At 46.6% G+C, this 21,278-nt stretch overlaps 1 protein-coding gene across 1 annotated transcript; it reads left to right on the forward strand.

The window, feature by feature from the left end:
• The first annotated feature begins 19,635 nt into the window (after positions 1 to 19,635).
• LOC109750714 (uncharacterized) lies at positions 19,636 to 21,222 on the forward strand. Its single transcript, XM_020309668.4, has one exon. It carries the CDS (start codon positions 19,636 to 19,638, stop codon positions 21,040 to 21,042), a length of 1,407 nt encoding a protein of 468 aa, XP_020165257.1. The 3' UTR covers positions 21,043 to 21,222.
• Positions 21,223 to 21,278: the final 56 nt, after the last annotated feature.

Below are 21,278 nucleotides of genomic sequence, written 5' to 3' on the forward strand. Positions count from 1 at the left end.
CCACGATCTGATCGTAAGAACTTTATTTTCCTGTCACGTTGATTCTCAACCTCACTCTGAAATTCCTTGAACTTTTCAAAGGTTTCAGACTTGTGTTTCATTAGGTAGACATACCCATATCTACTTAAGTCATCAGTGAGAGTGAGAACATAACGATATCCTCCGCGAGCCTCAACACTCATTGGACCGCACACATCGGTATGTATGATTTCCAATAAGTTGGTTGCTCGCTCCATTGTTCCGGAGAACGGAGTCTTGGTCATCTTACCCATGAGGCATGGTTCGCACGTGTCAAATGATTCGTAATCAAGAGACTCCAAAAGTCCATATGCATGGAGCTTCTTCATGCGTTTGACACCAATGTGACCAAGGCGGCAGTGCCACAAGTATGTGGGACTACCGTTATCAACTTTACATCTTTTGGTATTCACACTATGAATATGTGTAACATCACGTTCGAGATTCATCAAGAATAAACCATTGACCAGTGGGGCATGACCATAAAACATATCTCTCATATAAATAGAACAACCATTATTCTCGGATTTAAATGAGTAGCCATCTCGAATTAAACGAGATCCAGATACAATGTTCATGCTTAAAGCTGGCACTAAATAACAATTATTGAGGTTTAAAACTAATCCCGTAGGTAAATGCAGAGGTAGCGTGCCGACGGCGATCACATCGACCTTGGAACCATTCCCGACGCGCATCGTCACCTCATCCTTCGCCAGTCTCCGCTTATTCCGCAGCTCCTGTTTTGAGTTACAAATATGAGCAACCGCACCGGTATCAAATACCCAGGAGCTACTACGAGTACTGGTAAGGTACACATCAATTACATGTATATCACATATACCTTTGGTGTTGCCGGCCTTCTTGTCCGCTAAGTATTTGGGGCAGTTCCGCTTCCAGTGACCACTTCCCTTGCAATAAAAGCACTCAGTCTCAGGCTTGGGTTCATTCTTTGACTTCTTCCCGGCAACTGGCTTACCGGGCGCGGCAACTCCCTTGCCGTCCTTCTTGAAGTTCTTCTTACCCTTGCCTTTCTTGAACTTAGTGGTTTTATTCACCATCAACACTTGATGTTCCTTTTTGATCTCCACCTCCGCTGATTTCAGCATTGAATATACCTCGGGAATGGTCTTTTCCATCCCCTGCATATTGAAGTTCATCACAAAGCTCTTGTAGCTTGGTGGAAGCGACTGAAGGATTCTGTCAATGACCGCGTCATCCGGGAGATTAACTCCCAGCTGAGACAAGCGGTTGTGTAACCCAGACATTCTGAGTATGTGCTCACTGACAGAACTATTTTCCTCCATTTTACAGCTGAAGAACTTGTCGGAGACTTCATATCTCTCAACCCGGGCATGAGCTTGGAAAACCATTTTCAACTCTTCGAACATCTCATATGCTCCATGTTTCTCAAAACGCTTTTGGAGCCCCGGTTCTAAGCTGTAAAGCATGCCGCACTGAACGAGGGAGTAATCATCAGCACATGATTGCCAAGCGTTCATAACGTCTTGGTTCTCTGGGATTGGTGCTTCACCTAGCGGTGCTTCTAGGACATAATCTTTCTTGGCAGCTATGAGGATGATCCTCAGGTTCCGGACCCAGTCCGTATAGTTGCTGCCATCATCTTTCAGCTTGGTTTTCTCTAGGAACGCGTTGAAGTTGAGGACAACGTGGGCCATTTGATCTACAAGACATATTGTAAAGATTTTAGACTAAGTTCATGATAATTAAGTTCATCTAATCAAATTATTCAATGAACTCCCACTCAGATAGACATCCCTCTAGTCATCTAAGTGAAACATGATCCGAGTTAACTAGGCCGTGTCCGATCATCACGTGAGACGGACTAGTCAAGATCGGTGAACATCTCCATGTTGATCGTATCTTCTATACGACTCATGCTCGACCTTTCGGTCTTCCGTGTTCCGAGGCCATGTCTGTACATGCTAGGCTCGTCAAGTCAACCTAAGTATATTGCGTGTGTTCCGAGGCCATGTCTGTACATGCTAGGCTCGTCAACACCCGTTGTATGCGAACGTTAGAATCTATCACGCCCGATCATCACGTGGTGCTTCGAAATAACGAACCTTCGCAACGGTGCACAGTTAGGGGGAACACCTTCTTGAAATTATTATAAAGGATCATCTTACTTACTACCGTCGTTCCAAGCAAATAAGATGCAAAACATGATAAACATCACATGCAATCAAATAGTGACATGATATGGCCATTATCATTTTGCTCCTTTGATCTCCATCTTCGGGGCGCCATGATCATCCTCGTCACAGGCATGACACCATGATCTCCATCATTGTGTCTTCATGAAGTTGTCACGCCAACGATTACTTCTACTTCTATGGCTAACGCGTTTAGCAATAAAGTAAAGTAATTTACATGGCGTTATTCAATGACACGCAGGTCATACAAAAAATAAAGACAACTCCTATGGCTCCTGCCGGTTGTCATACTCATCGACATGGAAGTCGTGATTCCTATTACAAGAATATGATCAATCTCATACATCACATATATAATTCATCACATCTTCTGGCCATATCACATCACAAGGCACATGCTGCAAAAACAAGTTAGACGTCCTCTAATTGTTGTTGCAAGTTTTTACGTGGCTTCTATAGGTTTCTAGCAAGAACGTTTCTTACCTACATAAAACCACAACGTGATATGCCAATTTCTATTTACCCTTCATAAGGACCCTCTTTCATCGAATCCGTTCCGACTAAAGTGGGAGAGACAGACACCCGCTAGCCACCTTATGCAACTAGTGCATGTCAGTCGGTGGAACCTGTCTCACGTAAGCGTACGTGTAAGGTCGGTCCGGGCCGCTTCATCCCACAATACCGCCGAAACAAGATAAGACTAGTAGTGGCAAGAAAAATTGACAACATCTACGACCACAACTGCTTTGTGTTCTACTCGTGCATAGCAACTACGCATAGGCCTGGCTCTGATACCACTGTTGGGGATCGTAGCAGAATTTTAAAATTTTCTACGCATCACCAAGATCCATCTATGGAGTATACTAGCAACGAGGGGAAAGGAGTGCATCTACATACCCTTGTAGATCGCGAGCAGAAGCGTTCAAGTGAACGGGGTTGATGGAGTCGTACTCGCCGTGATCCAAATCACCGATGACCGAGGGCCGAACGGACGGCACCTCCGCGTTCAACACACGTACGGAGCAGCGACGTCTCCTCCTTCTTGATCCAGCAAGGGGGAAGGAGAGGTTGATGGAGATCCAGCAGCACGACGGCGTGGTGGTGGAAGTAGCGGGGATCCCGGCAGGGCTTCGCCAAGCGCAAGCGGGAGGGAGAGGTGTCACGGGAGGGAGGCGCCAGGGGCTAGGGTACAGCAGCCCTCCCTCCCCCCTTTATATAGGCCCCCTGGGGGCGCCGGCCCCTGGGATCCCATCTACAAGGGGGCGGCGGCCAAGGGGGGGAAACTCCCCCCCCCCCAAGCCAGGTGGGGCGCCCCCCACCCCCAGGGTTTCCAACCCTAGGCGCAGGGGGAGGCCCATGGGGGGCGCACCAGCCCACTAGGGGCTGGTTTCCCTCCCACTTCAGCCCATGGGGCCCTCCGGGATAGGTGGCCCCAACCGGTGGACCCCCGAGACCCTTCCGGTGGTCCCGGTACAATACCGATAACCCCCGAAACTTTCCCGGTGGCCGAAACTGGACTTCCTATATATAATTCTTCACCTCCGGACCATTCCGGAACTCCTCGTGACGTCCGGGATCTCATCCGGGACTCCGAACAACTTTCGTGTTTCCGCATACTAATATCTCTACAACCCTAGCGTCACCGAACCTTAAGTGTGTAGACCCTACGGGTTCGGGAGACATGCAGACATGACCGAGACGCCTCTCCGGTCAATAACCAACAGCGGGATCTGGATACCCATGTTGGCTCCCACATGCTCCACGATGATCTCATCGGATGAACCACGATGTCGAGGATTCAATCAATCCCGTATACAATTCCCTTTGTCAATCGGTACGTTACTTGCCCGAGATTCGATCGTCGGTATCCCAATACCTTGTTCAATCTCGTTACCGGCAAGTCACTTTACTCGTACCGTAATGCATGATCCCGTGGCTAACTCCTTAGTCACATTGAGCTCATTATGATGATGCATTACCAAGTGGGCCCAGAGATACCTCTCTGTCATACGGAGTGACAAATCCCAGTCTCGATCCGTGCCAACCCAACAGACACTTTCGGAGATACCCGTAGTGCACCTTTATAGTCACCCAGTTACGTTGTGACGTTTGGCACACCCAAAGCACTCCTACGGTATCCGGGAGTTGCACGATCTCATGGTCTAAGGAAATGATACTTGACATTGGAAAAGCTCTAGCAAACGAACTACATGATCTTTTGTGCTATGCTTAGGATTGGGTCTTGTCCATCACATCATTCTCCTAATGATGTGATCCCGTTATCAATGACATCCAATGTCCATAGTCAGGAAACCATGACTATCTGTTGATCAACGAGCTAGTCAACTAGAGGCTTACTAGGGACACGTTGTGGTCTATCTATTCACACATGTATTACGATTTCCGGATAACACAATTATAGCATGAACAATAGACAATTATCATGAACAAGGAAATATAATAATAACCATTTATTATTGCCTCTAGAGCATATTTCCAACAGCCCCCTCCGCCGGCGGTGTGCCGCGTCCACCGCAGTTGTTTCCTCCACCCTATGCTCCTATTCCGTTCGTCGGCGACGCCGCGTCTCCGCCAGATATAGCCCACCTCCCCATCTGGGATTACATAGCGATGTTGAGTGAGGACGCCCGGAATGCAGCCGATCGTGGAGAGGATTGGGTCGAATGGTCGGCATATAATTCATGGATTAAACCTGGGTAAGCATTGTTTCCTCTCGAATTGACGTTCTAAGTCGTATTGTAGGCTGTATTTGACTTCTGTTTGCTTGAATCGTTCGAATTTGTGCTTGATTTTACCCGGCTAACTGAAGCCTTTGTTTCCTTCAACAAAATAGGATTGATCCCGCGTTGGCTTTCCGGCTGGCGATTAGAATGGAAACTAGTGTGCTGCGTGGTACTAAACCGCATTTGATTTCATCATTTTTCTATCCCAAAGTGGTAGAAACCAGCATATCTTTCAAAGATTTGCGAGCTGAGCTCCGAAACACCTATCCCTGGAGTGATGCCGATGCAGTTGAACTAAATTACTTCAGAAGTGACGAGCAAAGATTTCTCCCACTCACTTGCGACGATCATATGCCGTTGCTTTTTGCTGGGATTGCTGGCTGCCGATTTGGTAAACTCCAAATCGATGTGCTTCAGCCACACGCAGAACGGGCGAAGGGGAAGGGAGTTCAGACATCATCTGTCTATGCTAATAGCCAGCACCCCGGCACTCCTTGTAGGTCGACACCAAGTAAAGCAAGTGGTTCATGGAGCCACAACATGCCTGCTGCCAATTCTGGTTCCGATTCAGCTGCTGCTTCTCGTGTACCTTCTGCAGTTGGTGTAGAAGAAGATGCAGAACCTGACGAGGCAGTGCCTACAAATGATGATGAAGACGAGATGATGTTTCCTGAACTGGTCGATGTAGCCAGTCAGCAAGCAGTGGATGACGAATATATGGAGGAGCCCATCAGCCAAGCTAGGTTTGATGACACTGACGATGAAGAGAAGGTGGAGAACATGGACAACTTAATCGAGGATGAATACGATGGTGATGACATGCCAACAATTGAGTGGAACAGGGAAAAACCTGAGCTTAGTGTAGGTACCATTTTCCAATCAATGGTGGACTGTCGGAATGCAGTGACAACATGGTGCATTATATCTGAAAACACCTATAAGATTAAAAGGAGTGAGCCAGCAAGGTTCACAGTTTTTTGTCCATATCCTAGGTGTAGGTGGAAGTTGCATGCATCTCGTATGAGAAAGAGCAAATATATTCAGGTAATCCAAGTTCAGTTAGTAATTTAGTTTCAGATCGTTGAGTAAGGTTTCTTAACTGTTTTTTACCCTTTTATTTTGTTTCAGATAAAGAAAAACCCACACAAGCACACCTGTCCACCTGGAGGGGGGGGGGGGGGGAGGCCAAAACCAAGCTAGCAAAAACTAGGTGGGTGGGAGATGCTATATTGGATTGGCTGAGAGAAGAACCTGGACTTGGTCCAACAGCACTCCATGGGAAGCTTTTTGAGAAGTACAAGATAGAAATTCCTTACATGAGAATTTTCAATGCTAGGGAAAAGGCTCTTGACAGAATTAATGGTCAATGGAATGACAGTTTTCAGCTGCTTTACACTTTCAAAGCTGAAGTGGAGATGGCAAGTCCAGGGAGTGTTGTAGAGATTGACAAGCATACAATTCCATTCAAAATAAAAGGGAAGTCATTTCAGAAGGAGTGCTTCGGAAGGGCTTTTGTTTGTTTCAAGGCGTGCTGGCAGGGGTTTCTAGATGGTTGCAGGCCCTATTTGGCTGTAGATGCTACACATTTGACTGGAAGATGGAGAGGACAGCTAGTAGCAGCTTTTGCAGTTGATGGACACAACTGGCCATTCCCAGTTGCATTTGGTGTGGTGGAGGCAGAGTCTGAGGAAAGTTGGGTCTGGTTTCTGCAGCAGTTGTGCAACATTATAGGCACACCCCCAGGTTTAGCTATACGCACAGATGCTTGCAAGGGTTTAGAGAGTGCAGTGGAAATTGTATTCCCTGGAGTGGAGCATAGGGAATGTATGCGACACCTAGCGCATAATTTCAAAAAGAGGTTCAAAGGTGAAGTTTATGATGAGAACTTATGGCCAGCATCATACACATGCAGCAAAAGGAAGCATGAACACCATTTGAGAGTGTTGTATGCTCAAAATCCTCTTGTGAAGGAGTACATGGATGCACATCATGGCAAGGTGTGGTCAAGAAGCAAATTCAACGAAATCTGCAAAGTAGATTATGTGACCAGTAACCTTGCAGAATGCTTCCATTCAAAGTTCAAGTCAGTGAAAGGGCTCTTGTTGTGGTAAACTCCACGCTCCTGTCATTACTAGACCACCAGGAAGACCAAGGAACCAGAGGATTAGAGCAGGTGAGGAGGGTCGTCTACCAAAGAAGCGTGCTTGCAAAAAATGTGGAGTTCTGGGGCATATTGCTAGGCTTTGTACCAATGCAGTGGATGCATCATTTGGAGAGGAGGAAAGATGGACAGCAGCCAATGCTGAGGAGAATGCAGCAGCAATGGAGACTGAAGATGCAGTGGAGAATGCAGCAGCAAATGAAGCAGTGGAGAATGCAGCAGCAAATGAAGCATCTTGGTATGTGTTTGCATTTGTAGAATGCAGCTACCCTTTTGTTTGCATTTGTTCTCTTTTTTGCCTATGGCTTATAATTTTATTTACCAGCTCTAGGGAGAAAAGGCCAAGAGATGAAGAAGCAGAAGATTTTGAAACCATGGCCTTTGATGGTTTTGAAGCTATAAGAGAGGAAGAGGAGGGGGTAATTTTTCCAATTGTGCCTTTAAAGATTACTGAACCCATAGATGACCGTCAAATGGTCGTCAAGTGCTCGGCGAGTGGAACTACTCCATCAGCACCTCCACGGGGAAAACCCCAAGTAAAGCCCAAGATCAAAAGGAACAAGAGTCTGAAAGAAAAGAGCATCTCAACTAGGGAAACCAGGAGCAAGACGGTGAAGCCAGCTGCAAACACAAGGAGCAAGTCAAAAATTTGAATTAAGTTGTTGGGAAATGTTTGTGTTGTCAATTTGAGGGCGAGTCGATCGCTTAAAACTTGGTAGATTTGTATTAAGATGTTGGCATCTTAAAACTTGGTAGATTTGAGCTACTGTGAAAACTTATCAGTTGTAATAATGTTGCTTCTACTTTGGTTTCTTATTTGAGTCAGAATTCAAATTTCCATCAATATTTGAATTTGGGCCAAAATTTGGATTCGAGCCAAAGTTGAAGTTGAACATTGGAGGTTCATTGCTCTGTGTGGTGTATTTGATCGAGCATTTGAAGTCCAATATTCGTAGGTGAACAGTCCGAATGAAAAATGTGCTGGAAACGAGCTCGAAAGCTAGGGTAAACAGCCCTATTTGAAATCAAGTTTTTTTGACCTTGCCTAAATAAGGCATATATATTTTTATTAACACTTGTTCCATATATATAGGGTAAAAACGAAGTCTCACTATTTATTGATTAATATTCATATTACTACATTTTTTTTGAAAAAATATGCTTTTATTCAAAACCGTCAAATAACACGTTTTAGATATGAAAATGAAAAAGTAAGTTCAGATTCTTCTTATTCACTCCAAAATGAAGCTATGGAGATTTTTCTGATTTTTTTTGAATTATTTTGATTTTTTTCAAACCCTAAACCCTCTCTCCCTATTCTACGAACTCTGAACATGTTCATAGGTGATAGCTCATTTGTGTGAAGCCTTTTTTCATGAAAATGACCTACACCAAGTTTATATTTTTTTCTCATAACCTTGTCACATATGATGGCTATGTGCGCAAGAATTACAACATTTTGATTTTTTTTGATTTTTTTAAAAACATTTGAACTTGATTTCGACAGATCACTTCAAAAAATGATTTTAAAAAAAAAACGCCCCTATACCGAGTTTATATTTTTTTATGGTAACTAGGTCTCATAAACGGACGAACTACGTTTGTTTTATATTTTTGCAATTTTTTCTAATTTAGTTATGGCCATTTGAAATCTGGTCAAACCCTAATAACCCCGTTGACTCGCTCATAACCCCGCAGAAATGCTCCAAACCCTAGCGTCGAACGTCCGCCGTCGGATCCTACCAAGCGCCAAACACCACCCGTCAGATGTGGGGCAGGCATGCGCGATCCGCGTGATGCATCCTGATTGGCTACTGCACTGTCCTTCTCGGGTTTTTACGATCTGCCCCACTTTACATATGAAATTGTATTTTTCGCACATGACCACCACATGTCAGTGTTAAGAGTTGGTTCAAATATTCAAACTGCAAAATACAATGTGGCAAATCGTCAATATAGCTTCCCCTTCTCCTCTTCTCCATCTGACAGACAAAGGCATCGAGCAGATCGAGCAGTTCCTCTGTTTCTTTGCCCATCTTCTCGTTCTTCTTCCTCTCGAGCAATTCCTCTGTTTCTTCCTCTCCGGCGATATGTCGACCTCCTCGTCAGCACCCCGTTCCACGTGGCCGGTGTATGGTCCAGTGCCGATGACTCGATGCACTGACTGCCCACGGACTGCGCCACTGAAGAGGTTGACTTCAAAGGAGGAGAAGAATGGGAACTTTGGGCGCGAGTTCGTCAAATGCGAGAGCAAGCCGGAGGGGCAGGTTAGATCTGAGTTTTCCTCGCATCCTTTATCTCTAATTTCTCAAAAAATCTGTCAGATTTGGATTTAGGTTACATGATTTCGTTTTCAGATCGTGAAGAAATGCCACCATTTCGAGTGGATGGATGATTACATCCAGAGGCTTCAAGGGTTGGGCTTGCTGGATTCGAGGGGGGATGCAATCCGCGAGTTCAATCTACCCCATGATAGTGCCGCTCCGGCAGCAGCAGCACGTCCGGAATACCCGACGGTGGTAGATGTCGAACTGAAGACGGAATTGAAGAAGATGAACAAGAACTTCAAGCAGCTGATTGAGTTGAAGAAGCAATCCAATCTGATAGCTTTAGGAATACTTGCTCTAGGAATTTTTTACTTGATGGCCATCTCTCGTTAGAGATGTTTGTCTACTATTGTTGCCACTGTTTAGCAATCCAAGTCTGTTTATCTCAAATGCAACTCTGTTTAGTGCAACTGACGATCTCTGAATGTATGCAGTTTACTGTTATGTTTCGACACTTTCAGTTTCGGCAGAAGACAACTACCAGTTCAGTGATAGGATCATACCCTAGCTCGTCAGATGACAGTAAGCAGTACTTGAGCAGCACAAGGGATATACATCAAGTTCATCTCTTCTCTCTCGCACTTGCCAAACTTTTGTCCTCGAGTTCGTCAGTTCTGCTAGAAAAAAACCCTACTGCGCGGGCCCAAAGAGAATCAAGCTGCAATAGGCCCACAAAGGATAACTGAGGCCCAGAAACAAGCGATGTTTCTTTTTTTGTTTAGGAACGATTGCTTTGTTCTTTTTTGTTTCTGATTGCTTTTTTCATTAATTTGATTGCCCAATCTCTTCTATCTCATTGAGGAATTTTTTTGGCTTTCCTTTATGGGTCCCTTCATTTTTTAGAATCAAAGTATTTGCAAACCGCAGTATTATTATGCCTAGCGAACCAATACTTCATGATTGGAAAAAGAGGTCCAACCCTCTTTTTTATATACTTCAAACATAGTGTAGTTTTCTATATATTAAAGTATATAAAACTACACTTTTGACTAAAGCCAAGCATCTCAAAGTATTTGATACTTCAATATTTCTGAAAACCAAAGTATTCTTGGAATACCTAAAAAATACAGAGCTCTCAAACCAAAGCCGTGTACAAATGTACAATATGTTCTTATTTTTAGAAGGCATCTATAAACACATCATTTTTAGTTAGTTTGGTTAATTTTTCCCACACCAATTAGCCGTGTCTAAACTTGGGACAAACAAAATACAAACATAACAAAGCATTAATATAACACACATAACTTACCTTAGATAGGGTTGCTAGGGCAACATAAGTTCTTACATATAACACGACACCGATAGATAGATAATAATTAACCTTACATAGATAGGGTAGCTAGCTCGGGCAACACACACACCAAACTCACACTACATAGTAGATAGGGTAGCTAGGGCAACACCGCCATGTCTTCACCGTCGTCTTCACCTTAACCGCCGGCTTCACCGTCTTCTTCGCCGCCGGCTTCAGTACTGCTCCTCCTCAAGGCCGTTGTCGCCGAGGTAGTACGGGAGGCTGTGCATGCGGTTGCGAGCGGGGAAGACGCTCTCGAAGTCGGTGAAGATGTTATAGGTGGTGAATGCGATGAACTCGCACCCACACCAATACACCTTGCCGAGCAGCTAGTAGGCATCGAACCTGTTGGTGAAGTGGACGACGAGCCCTACCACTGGAGGGTTGGTGTGGGGACGCTGCTCCACGAGGTTGAACATGGGTGGCGAGCCCGCCAGGAGGTGGTGGAAGCCCGCAATGAGGAACCCCCGTGCAAGCTCAGTGCTACCCCTCCAGCGTGAGAACGCCCACACGCGGAGCGATGCCTCGACGACGACGTTGGCGGCGTACCGCCGTTCCGGCACGGTGGGCGGCTCTTGGAACGTCGGCCCGTTGTATTGCATCTTGCTCGCTTCGCTGAGTGGAACGGCTTTGGCTTTTGGGGGAAGAAGAGAAGTGGGAGGCGCAGATGGATCTGTAGAAGAAGAGGCAATGAAGGGCGGTTTTAATAGCCGGGGGAGACGAAGTGGGTACATGCGGAAACGGCGTAGATCGTGACTCAGTGCGTGCGTGAACCGATGCGATCATCAATGTGTGAACGTGAATCGATGCGAGCGTGCTTTGCGTTGGCGGCTGCCTGCCTCCCCCTTCTGCGTGCTCTGCGTTGGCGGCTGCCTGCCTCCCACAACTGAATCGAGCGGCAGCCATGCGGCGTGAACCGATGCCTCGACATATGGACGCGAGCGTGGGTGCAGCCTGCCCCTTCTGCCACCGGCACGTATGCCTGCGACGCGTGAAACGACGCTGCGGAGCGACTGAATCCACCGGCAACCGTGCGGCACGGATCGATGCGTGCGTGTCGGCGTGCATGCATGCGATTAGGTCTAGGTCACTAGATGCGTGCGTGGCGGCGTTCGCATGCATAGCAGGCTACATCGATGCCAAAGCCGGGCATGCAGAGCAGGTTGCATCCATCGATAGCAGGCTTTTTTAATTTATTACCAACAAACTAACGGGCCCGTCCTATGAACACAAACACGGCCCAACCATCGAAGCCACAGCCACAGTCAACAGAGTCCAACGTGGCCCCACAAGTCAGTTAACGGCCAAGACGGCAAACATCTGTTATGAACATTTGTGAGAGTTTCAGCTAAGGGAGTGGGGAAAAGTGAGCAAAAGTTTGAAGCGTGGGGAAAACTGAGCACAACTAAGGAATTGGGGGCACAGATGGAATAAGCCCTATATCCAATGGCAGCACGGTGCTTCTTCAGAGTTTTCAAAAAAAATTCTTCCTCCTTCTCTGAAAGGTTAGCACTAATAATAACAGGATATATCTTCTTTTCATCAAGATAAGCATATTTAAGAGTATCAGGTAAAGGTTTAAGCTCAAACACGGGATCACAAGCAAGTTGTGTTTCAGAATAGGTCCTTGTTTAAAGAATACTTCATCTATTTCCCTTCTTTCATTCATAAACATATCATTTTCATGGTCTAGCAAATATTGTTCTAAAGGATCATTAGGAGGTACGGCAATAGAAGAAAGACCAATAATTTCATCCTTACTAGGCAATTCCTCTTCACGGTGTTGTCTACGAAATTTAGAAAAATTAAACTCATGAGACATATCACCCAAAGCAATAGTAACAACATCCTTTTTGCAGTCTATCTTAGCATTAACAGTGTTCAAGAAGGGTCTACCAAATATAATGGGACAAAAGCTATCTTGTGGGGAACCAAGAACAAGAAAATCAGCAGGATATTTAGTTTTCCCACACAAGACTTCAACATCTCTAACAATTCCAATTGGTGAAATAGTATCTCTATTGGCAAGCTTAATTATGACATCAATTTCTTCTAACTCAGCAGGTGTAATATCATGCATAATTTCTTGATATAAAGAGATAGGTATGGCACTAGCACTAGCACCCATATCACATAAGCCATGATAACAATGATCTCCTATTTTAACAGAAATAACAGGCATGCCTACCACAGGTCTATGTTTATTTTTAGCACAAGGTTTAGCAATTCTAGCAGTTTCATCAGAGAAATAAATAACATGCCCATCAATATTATCAGCCAAGAGATCCTTAACAATAGCAATATTAGGTTCAACCTTAACTTGCTCAGGAGGTGTATAAGTTCTAATATTGCTTTTACGAACCACAGTTGAAGCTTTAGCATGATCCTTTATTCTAACAGGGAAAGGTGGTTTCTCAACATAAGCAGTAGGAACAATAGGATCATTATAAGTGATAGTCTTTTCTTCAACTTTCATAGGTGCAACTACTTTTACTTCTATGGGAGGATTATATTTAAACCACTTATCCTTAGGGAGATCAACATGAGTAGCAAAGGATTCACAGAAAGAAGCTACTATCTCAGAGTCAAGTCCATATTTAGTGCTAAATTTACGGAAAACATCGGTATCCATAAAAGATTTAACACAGTCAAACTTAGGTGTTATACCTGACTCCTTACCTTCGTCGAGATCCCAATCTTCAGAGTTGCGTTTAATTCTCTCCAATAAATTCCATTTTAATTCAATAGTGTTCATCATAAAGGAACCAGTACAAGAAGTATCGAGCATGGAGCGATTGTTGTCAGAAAGCCGAGCATAAAAATTTGAATAATCATTTCTCTTGAGAGCTCATGATTGGGGCATGAATATAACATTGACTTAAGCCTCCCCCAAGCTTGAGCGATGCTTTCTCCTTCGCGAGGCCAAAAATTATATATATAATTACGATCACGATGAACAAGATGCATAGGATAAAACTTCTGATGAAATTCCAATTTCAATCGCTTGTAGTCCCATGATCCCATATCATCACATAGCCTATACCATGTAAATGCATCTCCCTTCAAAGATAAAGGGAAGACCTTCTTCTTGATAACATCATCGGGCATACCTGCAAGCTTAAATAATCCACAAACTTCATCCACATAGATTAGGTGTAAATCAGGATGCAATGTTCCATCTCCTGCAAAAGGATTAGCTAGCAGTTTCTCTATCATAACCGAAGGAATTTCAAAGTAAACATTTTCATTTTCAGTAGGTTCAGTAGGTTGAGGAGCAACTCTTTGCTCTACTGGTCGGGGTGAAGATACCCCTAACAAGCCCCTCAGAGGATTACTTTCCATAGTAACAAGTGACAGTAAATTTCAGCACACTATATAAATTTTCCCTTACCAAATTCCACCTACCAAAGGCACTTCACTGCCCGGCAACGGCGCCAGAAAAGATTCTTGATGACCCACAAGTATAGGGGATCTATCGTAGTCCTTTCGATAAGTAAGAGTGTCGAACCCAACGAGGAGCAGAAGGAAATGATAAGCGGTTTTCAGCAAGGTGTTCTCTGCAAGCACTGAAATTATAGGTGACAGATAGTTTTGTGATAAGATAATTTGTAACGAGCAACAAGTAACAAAAGTAAATAAAGTACAGCAAGGTGACCCAATCCTTTTTGTAGCAAAGGACAAGCCTGGACAATTTCTTATATAGAGGAAAGCGCTCCCGAGGACACATGAGAATTATCGTCAAGCTAGTTTTCATCACGTTCATATGATTCGCGTTCGGTACTTTGATAATTTGATATGTGGGTGGACCGGTGCTTGGGTGCTGCCCTTACTTGGACAAGCATCCCACTTATGATTAACTCCTATTGCAAGCATCCGCAACTACAAAAGAAGTATTAAGGTAAACCTAACCATAGCATGAAACATATGGATCCAAATCAGCCCCTTACGAAGCAACGCATAAACTAGGGTTTAAGCTTCTGTCACTCTAGCAACCCATCATCTACTTATTACTTCCCAGTGCCTTCCTCTAGGCCCAAATAATGGTGAAGTGTCATGTAGTCGACGTTCACATGACACCACTAGAGGAGAGACAACATACATCTTATCAAAATATTGAACGAATACCAAATTCACATGACTACTAATAGCAAGACTTCTCCCATGTCCTCAGGAACAAACATAACTACTCACAAAGCATATTCATGTTCATAATCAGAGGGGTATTAATATGCATATATGATCTGAACATATGATCTTCCACCAAATAAACCAACTAGCATCAACTACAAGGAGTAATCAACACTACTAGCAACCTACAGGTACCAATCTCAAACTTAGAGACAAGAATTGGATACAAGAGATGAACTAGGGTTTGAGAGGAGATGGTGCTGGTGAAGATGTTGATGGAGATTGGCCCCCTCCCGATGAGAGGAGCGTTGGTGATGACGATGGCGATGATTTCCCCCTCCCGGAGGGAAGTGTCCCCGGCAGAACAGCTCCGCCAGAGCCCTAGATTGGTTCTGCCAAGGTTCCGCCTCGTGGCGGCGGAGTCTCGTCCCGAAAGCTTGCTTATGATTTTTCTTCGGACGAAAGACTTCATATAGCAGAAGATGGGCACCGGAGGGCCACCAGGGGGCCCACGAGGCAGGGGCCCGCCCAGGGGGGTAGGGCGCGCCCCCCACCCTCGTGCCCAGGGTGTGGGTCCCCTCTGGTATTTTCTTCGCTCAGTATTCTTTATTATTTCCAAAAATAACTTATGTGGAGTTTCAGGACTTTTGGAGTTGTGCAGAATAGGTCTCTAATATTTGCTCCTTTTCCAGCCCAGAATTCCAGCTGCCGACATTCTCCCTCTTCATGTAAACCTTGTAAAATAAGAGAGAATAGGCATAATTATTGTGACATAATGTGTAATAACAGCCCATAAGACAATAAATATCGATATAAAAGCATGATGCAAAATGGACGTATCAGTCCAACGCAACATCGATATTCTGCAACCTAGTTTGGCTGACAAGGCGAGAACCTCTCTACATGCAAGAGCTTCAAGTGTCGTGGGGTCATCACTTTGTTGAAAACGACAACCGAATAGCCAAATAATCTCCCATATGATATCTGCATATGAATTTGACTCCACCCCTCTCGCTTCCCACTACACCATCAACATTAACTTTCACCAAGTCTCTTAGGGGAGGCAACCAACGATGAGCACTATCTCGTCCAAACTTGCTGCACTTATTTTAGGAGTAGGTAGCTAGGGCATGCAACTCAGAGAGATATGACCAAACCTATTTGTGGAGTATGGGCTCTGGAACACTGCTTCGTGCATAGCTCTCTATCATGCTGACTAGATCGCGCACAATGTTACTATCATCTTTGTGAACTGTTCATGGGATAATGAACTGTTCAGCTAAACAATTCAATTCTTTGCACAAGGCTCATCGTTTACATTCATTTTAACAACAAGTTCATCGTCATACATCGCCATGGCTTCCATGTTGCGATGATGGAGCAAATCAGTCGTCAATAGCGATTATCCGGCCAGCAACCAAACACAACTTTGAGCGTAGCAAGGACTGAAATCTTCCATATAGATGTCCAACCATCAGCCTCACTTTTAGCATTAAAGTGACCAGCTTGATTCTCTAGCCAATTCTCCCTGTTAATCATGGTGGTGACCAACATCCTCTATGTCGAACACACAATAAATATCCCCTTTCGGTTTGGTTGGCAACACCAAAAATTTGTTATGTTTCGAGTATAGAAGGGAATTGGTAAGATCGCGTCAGCATCAACCTAGAGGAAATTCTTCGTCACAAGTTCTTCATTCCATATTGTTGATGAAGGTATAAATAGTTCCAAAACTAGTTGAGGCAGGTTCTAGACTAGCGACATGATAGGCCGAAGGAGAGAAATTTTGGGTCCAATGTTTGTATCTTGCCTATTTTTTTATCCTTCGAATTAGTCCTTGCAAACTTATTTCCCTGCCATCCAAAATCGCTCGCCAAATCTGACGTGGGTGAGAGCCTAGCTCAACTTGAAGAAAAGATCTTTCGGGAAGTATGCAACTTTTAAAATTCTAGCGCTGAGAGAAAAAGGCTCCTAAACAATCCTCCAAACTTGACTGGCACGAAGTGCTAAGTTAAATAGCTCAAGGCCGCAGAAACCCAGTCCACCCAAGTATTTGGGTCTTGTCATGGCAGACCTTCCTGGCACCTTGCCTGCTGCCCCACCACAACTTAATGCGAGAATTTAACCACAACTTTTATTAAGACATCCTTTCCCCTAGCTGAGTGACGCTTTCCCATTCACCCTTGTATCTTCTCCCAAATACGATCATTGTCTTGTTCTTTGAATTCCCTACATCTGTTGGCATGTCAAGATCTCTCATTTAATTATTCATTAGGAACAATATACCTTTTAACATCTTCTCTTGTACTTTGGGGGCATCCTTTACTGAAAAAATGGATGATTTTTCTCGATTTACCCTTTGGCCCGATGCTTGACAATAGGCATTCAATAGATTTGATACTTCTTATGCACTTTGTACACTTGACTTGAAGAATAATAGGTTGTCATCTGCGAATAATACGTGGTTCAACGGGGTGTCGATGGAGCCACCGTAATGCCGCTGAGGATTGTGATCTCGATTTCAAAATGCACGAAAAGGCTCTTCACTGCTAACAAGGAATATAAGATGATTTAGACTGTTCAAGATTGTTTCCATTAAAAAGGACAGTAAAGGAAAATGAGCTAACCATTCCCATAACCATAGATATCCATTGGGTTGGAAAACCCAATCCTTTCCTTGATAACTTGCAATATGCCCATTCCATCCGGTCATATTCAACTTTTTCGAGAATCACCCTAGAGTTTTATTGCATGATGTCAACCGGAATACAACAACTATAGGGAATGGGGAGGTTAGCCACAAGTGACGTCCACTCTCCAAAGATGTTAAGGCTTTAACCAACACATGGGCTTCAGTATTGCATGCATGCATTTCATGTCCAAGCTCGACTCTCTGAAACTAATTCCTCTTAGCGTTGAACTCATGGATGATTGCACTATATTTGCATGGGTTTTGCTCCCTGATGTTCTTAACGACTTACACGCAGTCTGTAGCCACATGAACACTTGAAATATTCAGATCAAAAGCTGAAGACAGTGCCTCGCTGAATTGCCTCTAGTGTCTCCGGATCAACAAATCATCGACAACAACTGTAGATGCTCCCGTGAATTTGCCCCTATCATCCCTACAAACAGCGTTGACTGCACCCCGTTCGCCTGGTCCCGAGAGGCCCCTATTCAACATTTATTTTGACACACCTAGAGATCGGAGCAATCCATTCCTTCTCCTATACCCTGGCTGGAATTGCCGGACTTCTTGGAGCTGCTTCCACCGTCTCTAAGTCCTGCAGGAACCTTCGAATGAAGGAGAAGGTATATGGTGGGCTCTGAATTTTTTCCCCGTATATTGCCTTCCTCCTAGCCCACCAGATCACCCAAAGTGTCACAAGAATCTGAATCATCTTCCTCTGCGGGACTGATTCCACTAGTTCAAACAAACAAAGCTTTCGGTCATCATGCTTCTTGGCTGTGAGAAAATCAATCAAGTCTTCATCCATCGACGTCCATATACACTTTGCCATACTACACTCTAGGAGAGCATGTCTCCATGTATCAGTCCCTCCTTGACAGATAGTGCACTCCTCGGAATCAACCATGTTCCGCTGCTTCCATCGCCCGTCAGGAGCAATGGAAGCCAGGCGCCATGCATAAATCTTCAGTTTCGAGGGAACCTTTACACCCCACAACATCGACATTGTTACTTGGAAAAAAAGGTAAATTAGTGTGTCCACAGCAACTTACCTAGTAGTTGGCAAAGCGCTTATTTGTGCACCAAGCCCAAACTCACATACCACCACCGGTGTGCAACATGGCTTTCTCTACCTTGGTCTAGCCTAGCCCCCGAGACCCGCCAGGCCCATACCTGAACCAAAACCAAAATCGGTGTTCGTAGGATTGAATCCATAGAAAAATGCCCGTGACTATACCTGGTCATGGGAAACCCGACCCAAAATAGCCCGACCCGGTCTTGCCCACGGGCGTGGGCCTAGGCCTAGGTTTTGAGCCCGAATGACATGGCGGGCCAGGGCTGGGCTTAACATATACTTCCTCCGTCCGAAAATACTTGTCGAAGAAATGCATAAAAATGAATGTATCTAAAACTAGAATACATCTAGATACATCCATTCCTCCGACGAGTATTTCCGGACAAAGGGAGTATGTGTGTTTTAGGGAAGAGGCCCAACATGCTTTTCCACTGGCGGGTCAGGCTCAGGCCTGAATTCTAGGCCCAAAGGTCGGGCGGGGCCTAGGTTTTCTGTTGTGGGCTTTTTTAGGCCCGACCCTGCCCGAGTTATGGCCTGGTATACCCGTGACTAAACCCGGGCATGGACAACCCGACCCCGAGTTATGGCCTGGTATACCCGTGATTAAACCCGGGCATGGACAGCCTGGCCCGAATAACACGGGTCGGGTCGGGCCGGGCTCAGGACTTGTTTTGCAGCCTGAAAGATAGTTCGGGCTGGGCTCAGGCTTCTCTATTTCTGCATTTCAAGCTGGACTTGCACGTCTGTACACTAAAAAACAGCGTTCAGGCCGGGCTTTTAGGCTTCGGGCTTGATTTTGGGCCGGGCTCAGGCTTGAAAACAGAGAGTATTTTGGGCTTCGGGCCGGGCTCTCGAGAAAACGTTTGCCGGGGTTTACCCGTGACTGTACCATTGTTCGCGCACGCATGACGCAATGACGCATGTTCGATTCACGTTGACAAAACGGGACGGCACGTGGACGCAATCACGGCACTGTTCGTCAAACGGCGCCCGTCCCTTTCGTCGGGCGTCCGTCGTCTCGAAGGATGCCGCCGTCTCATTCCAGCAACAAGACAGGCCTTCTAGCAGCTCGGCTTACGCTACGTCGGGCATGGCCGGAGTTCCCAATGACCAACACCCCCCCTACGCTTCGATCCCTCCGCCCGCCCGCCATGGACGCGGCCCAGCGCTGCCCCCGGCCGCCTATATATAGGCCACGCGTCCTCCTTGCAACTCCCCTGGTTGGTGGCGGTGATGAGCAGCGAGCGCGTCGACAAGTGATTGAGATCGCCATGGGGTCCTTGGAAGGCGACGTGGCCACCTCGCCCTCGCTGTCCAGCACCGGCAGCAGCGGCACCGGCGCCGGCAACGACAACCATGGCGGCGGCGAGGTGAGGATATACGCCTGCTTCGCGCACGGCGCGTCCAACAGCCTCGAGTGCTACGAGCCGGGCGCCAACACGTGGCGCCGCGTCGGCGGCCTCCCGGGGGTGCCCCACGGCCACGTGCTCAAGGGCTTCGCCGTCGTCGCGGTCGCCGAGTCCGTCTACGTCATCGGCGGCCGCCTGTGCCGCAGGGAGAGCGTGCCCGGCGGCGACTACCGCGACACGGACGTGGGCGTGCGCGCCGACGTGCTCCGCTACGACGTGCGCCGCGGGGAGTGGCGCTGCTGCGCGCCGCTGCTGGTCCCGCGCGTCGACTTCGCGTGCGCGCCGTGCCGCGGCAGGATCTGCGTCGCCGGCGGGCTCTGCTCGCTCTCCGGCGCGCGGGGCACGGCCGCCGCCGAGGTGTACGACCCGGAGACCGGCCGCTGGTCGCCGCTCCCGGACATGAGCACGCTGCGGTACAAGTGCGTGGGCGTGACCTGGCAGGGCGGGTTCCACGTGGTGGGCGGCTTCGCCGAGAGCACCACGCCGGCGGCCGCGCCCGGGGAGGCGCAGTCGTCGGCGCTGGAGCGGAGCTCCGCCGAGGTGTTCAACTGCGGGCGCGGCGTGTGGGAGATCATCCCGGGGATGTGGCAGCTGGACGTGCCGCCCAACCAGATCGTCGCGGTGGCCGGCCGGCTCTTCAGCTCCGGCGACTGCCTCAACAGCTGGAAGGGCCACGTGGAGGTCTACGACGGCGAGCTCAACATCTGGAGCGTCATGGACCACTCAGCACTATCAGACCTGGCGCTGCTCGCCAGCAACCTGCCGCCATCAGCGCAGCAGCTCTACCTCACCATGGCCGTGGTCGGGACGCGGCTCTTCTTCCTCGCCGGGTACGAGATCGCCGGCGACGACGACGAGAGCTTCAGGACGGTCTCACTGGTGCACAGCTACGACACCAGCGCCGCGCCAGGGCTGGCGCCGGCGTGGAGCAGCTTCCAGCCCAAGATGGACCATGACAACAACGTCGAGGACGGCAGCAAGGAGCTCTTCAGCCAGTGCTGCTCCGTGCAGCTCTCCAGCTGATCAACTGCAGGCCTCAGTCCAGTCCAGTACACACAGTCAGTCCGTCTGTATCATGGTTTTTACCATGTGAAAAATTGCTACTTGTGCTGTTGTGCTAAATTCGTGTGACTGTATTTTTCCTTTCTTTGTGGAGTGGACAATGGAGAATATATATACATGGAGTGATACTTTATACCCAAATGTTAAAATGTTTCCTACTTAATATTATATTTATATGAGTGCAAGGAAACGCAAGC

The sequence above is a fragment of the Aegilops tauschii genome, chromosome 6, assembly GCF_002575655.3.
Source record: "Aegilops tauschii subsp. strangulata cultivar AL8/78 chromosome 6, Aet v6.0, whole genome shotgun sequence".
NCBI classification, from domain to species: Eukaryota; Viridiplantae; Streptophyta; class Magnoliopsida; order Poales; family Poaceae; genus Aegilops; species Aegilops tauschii.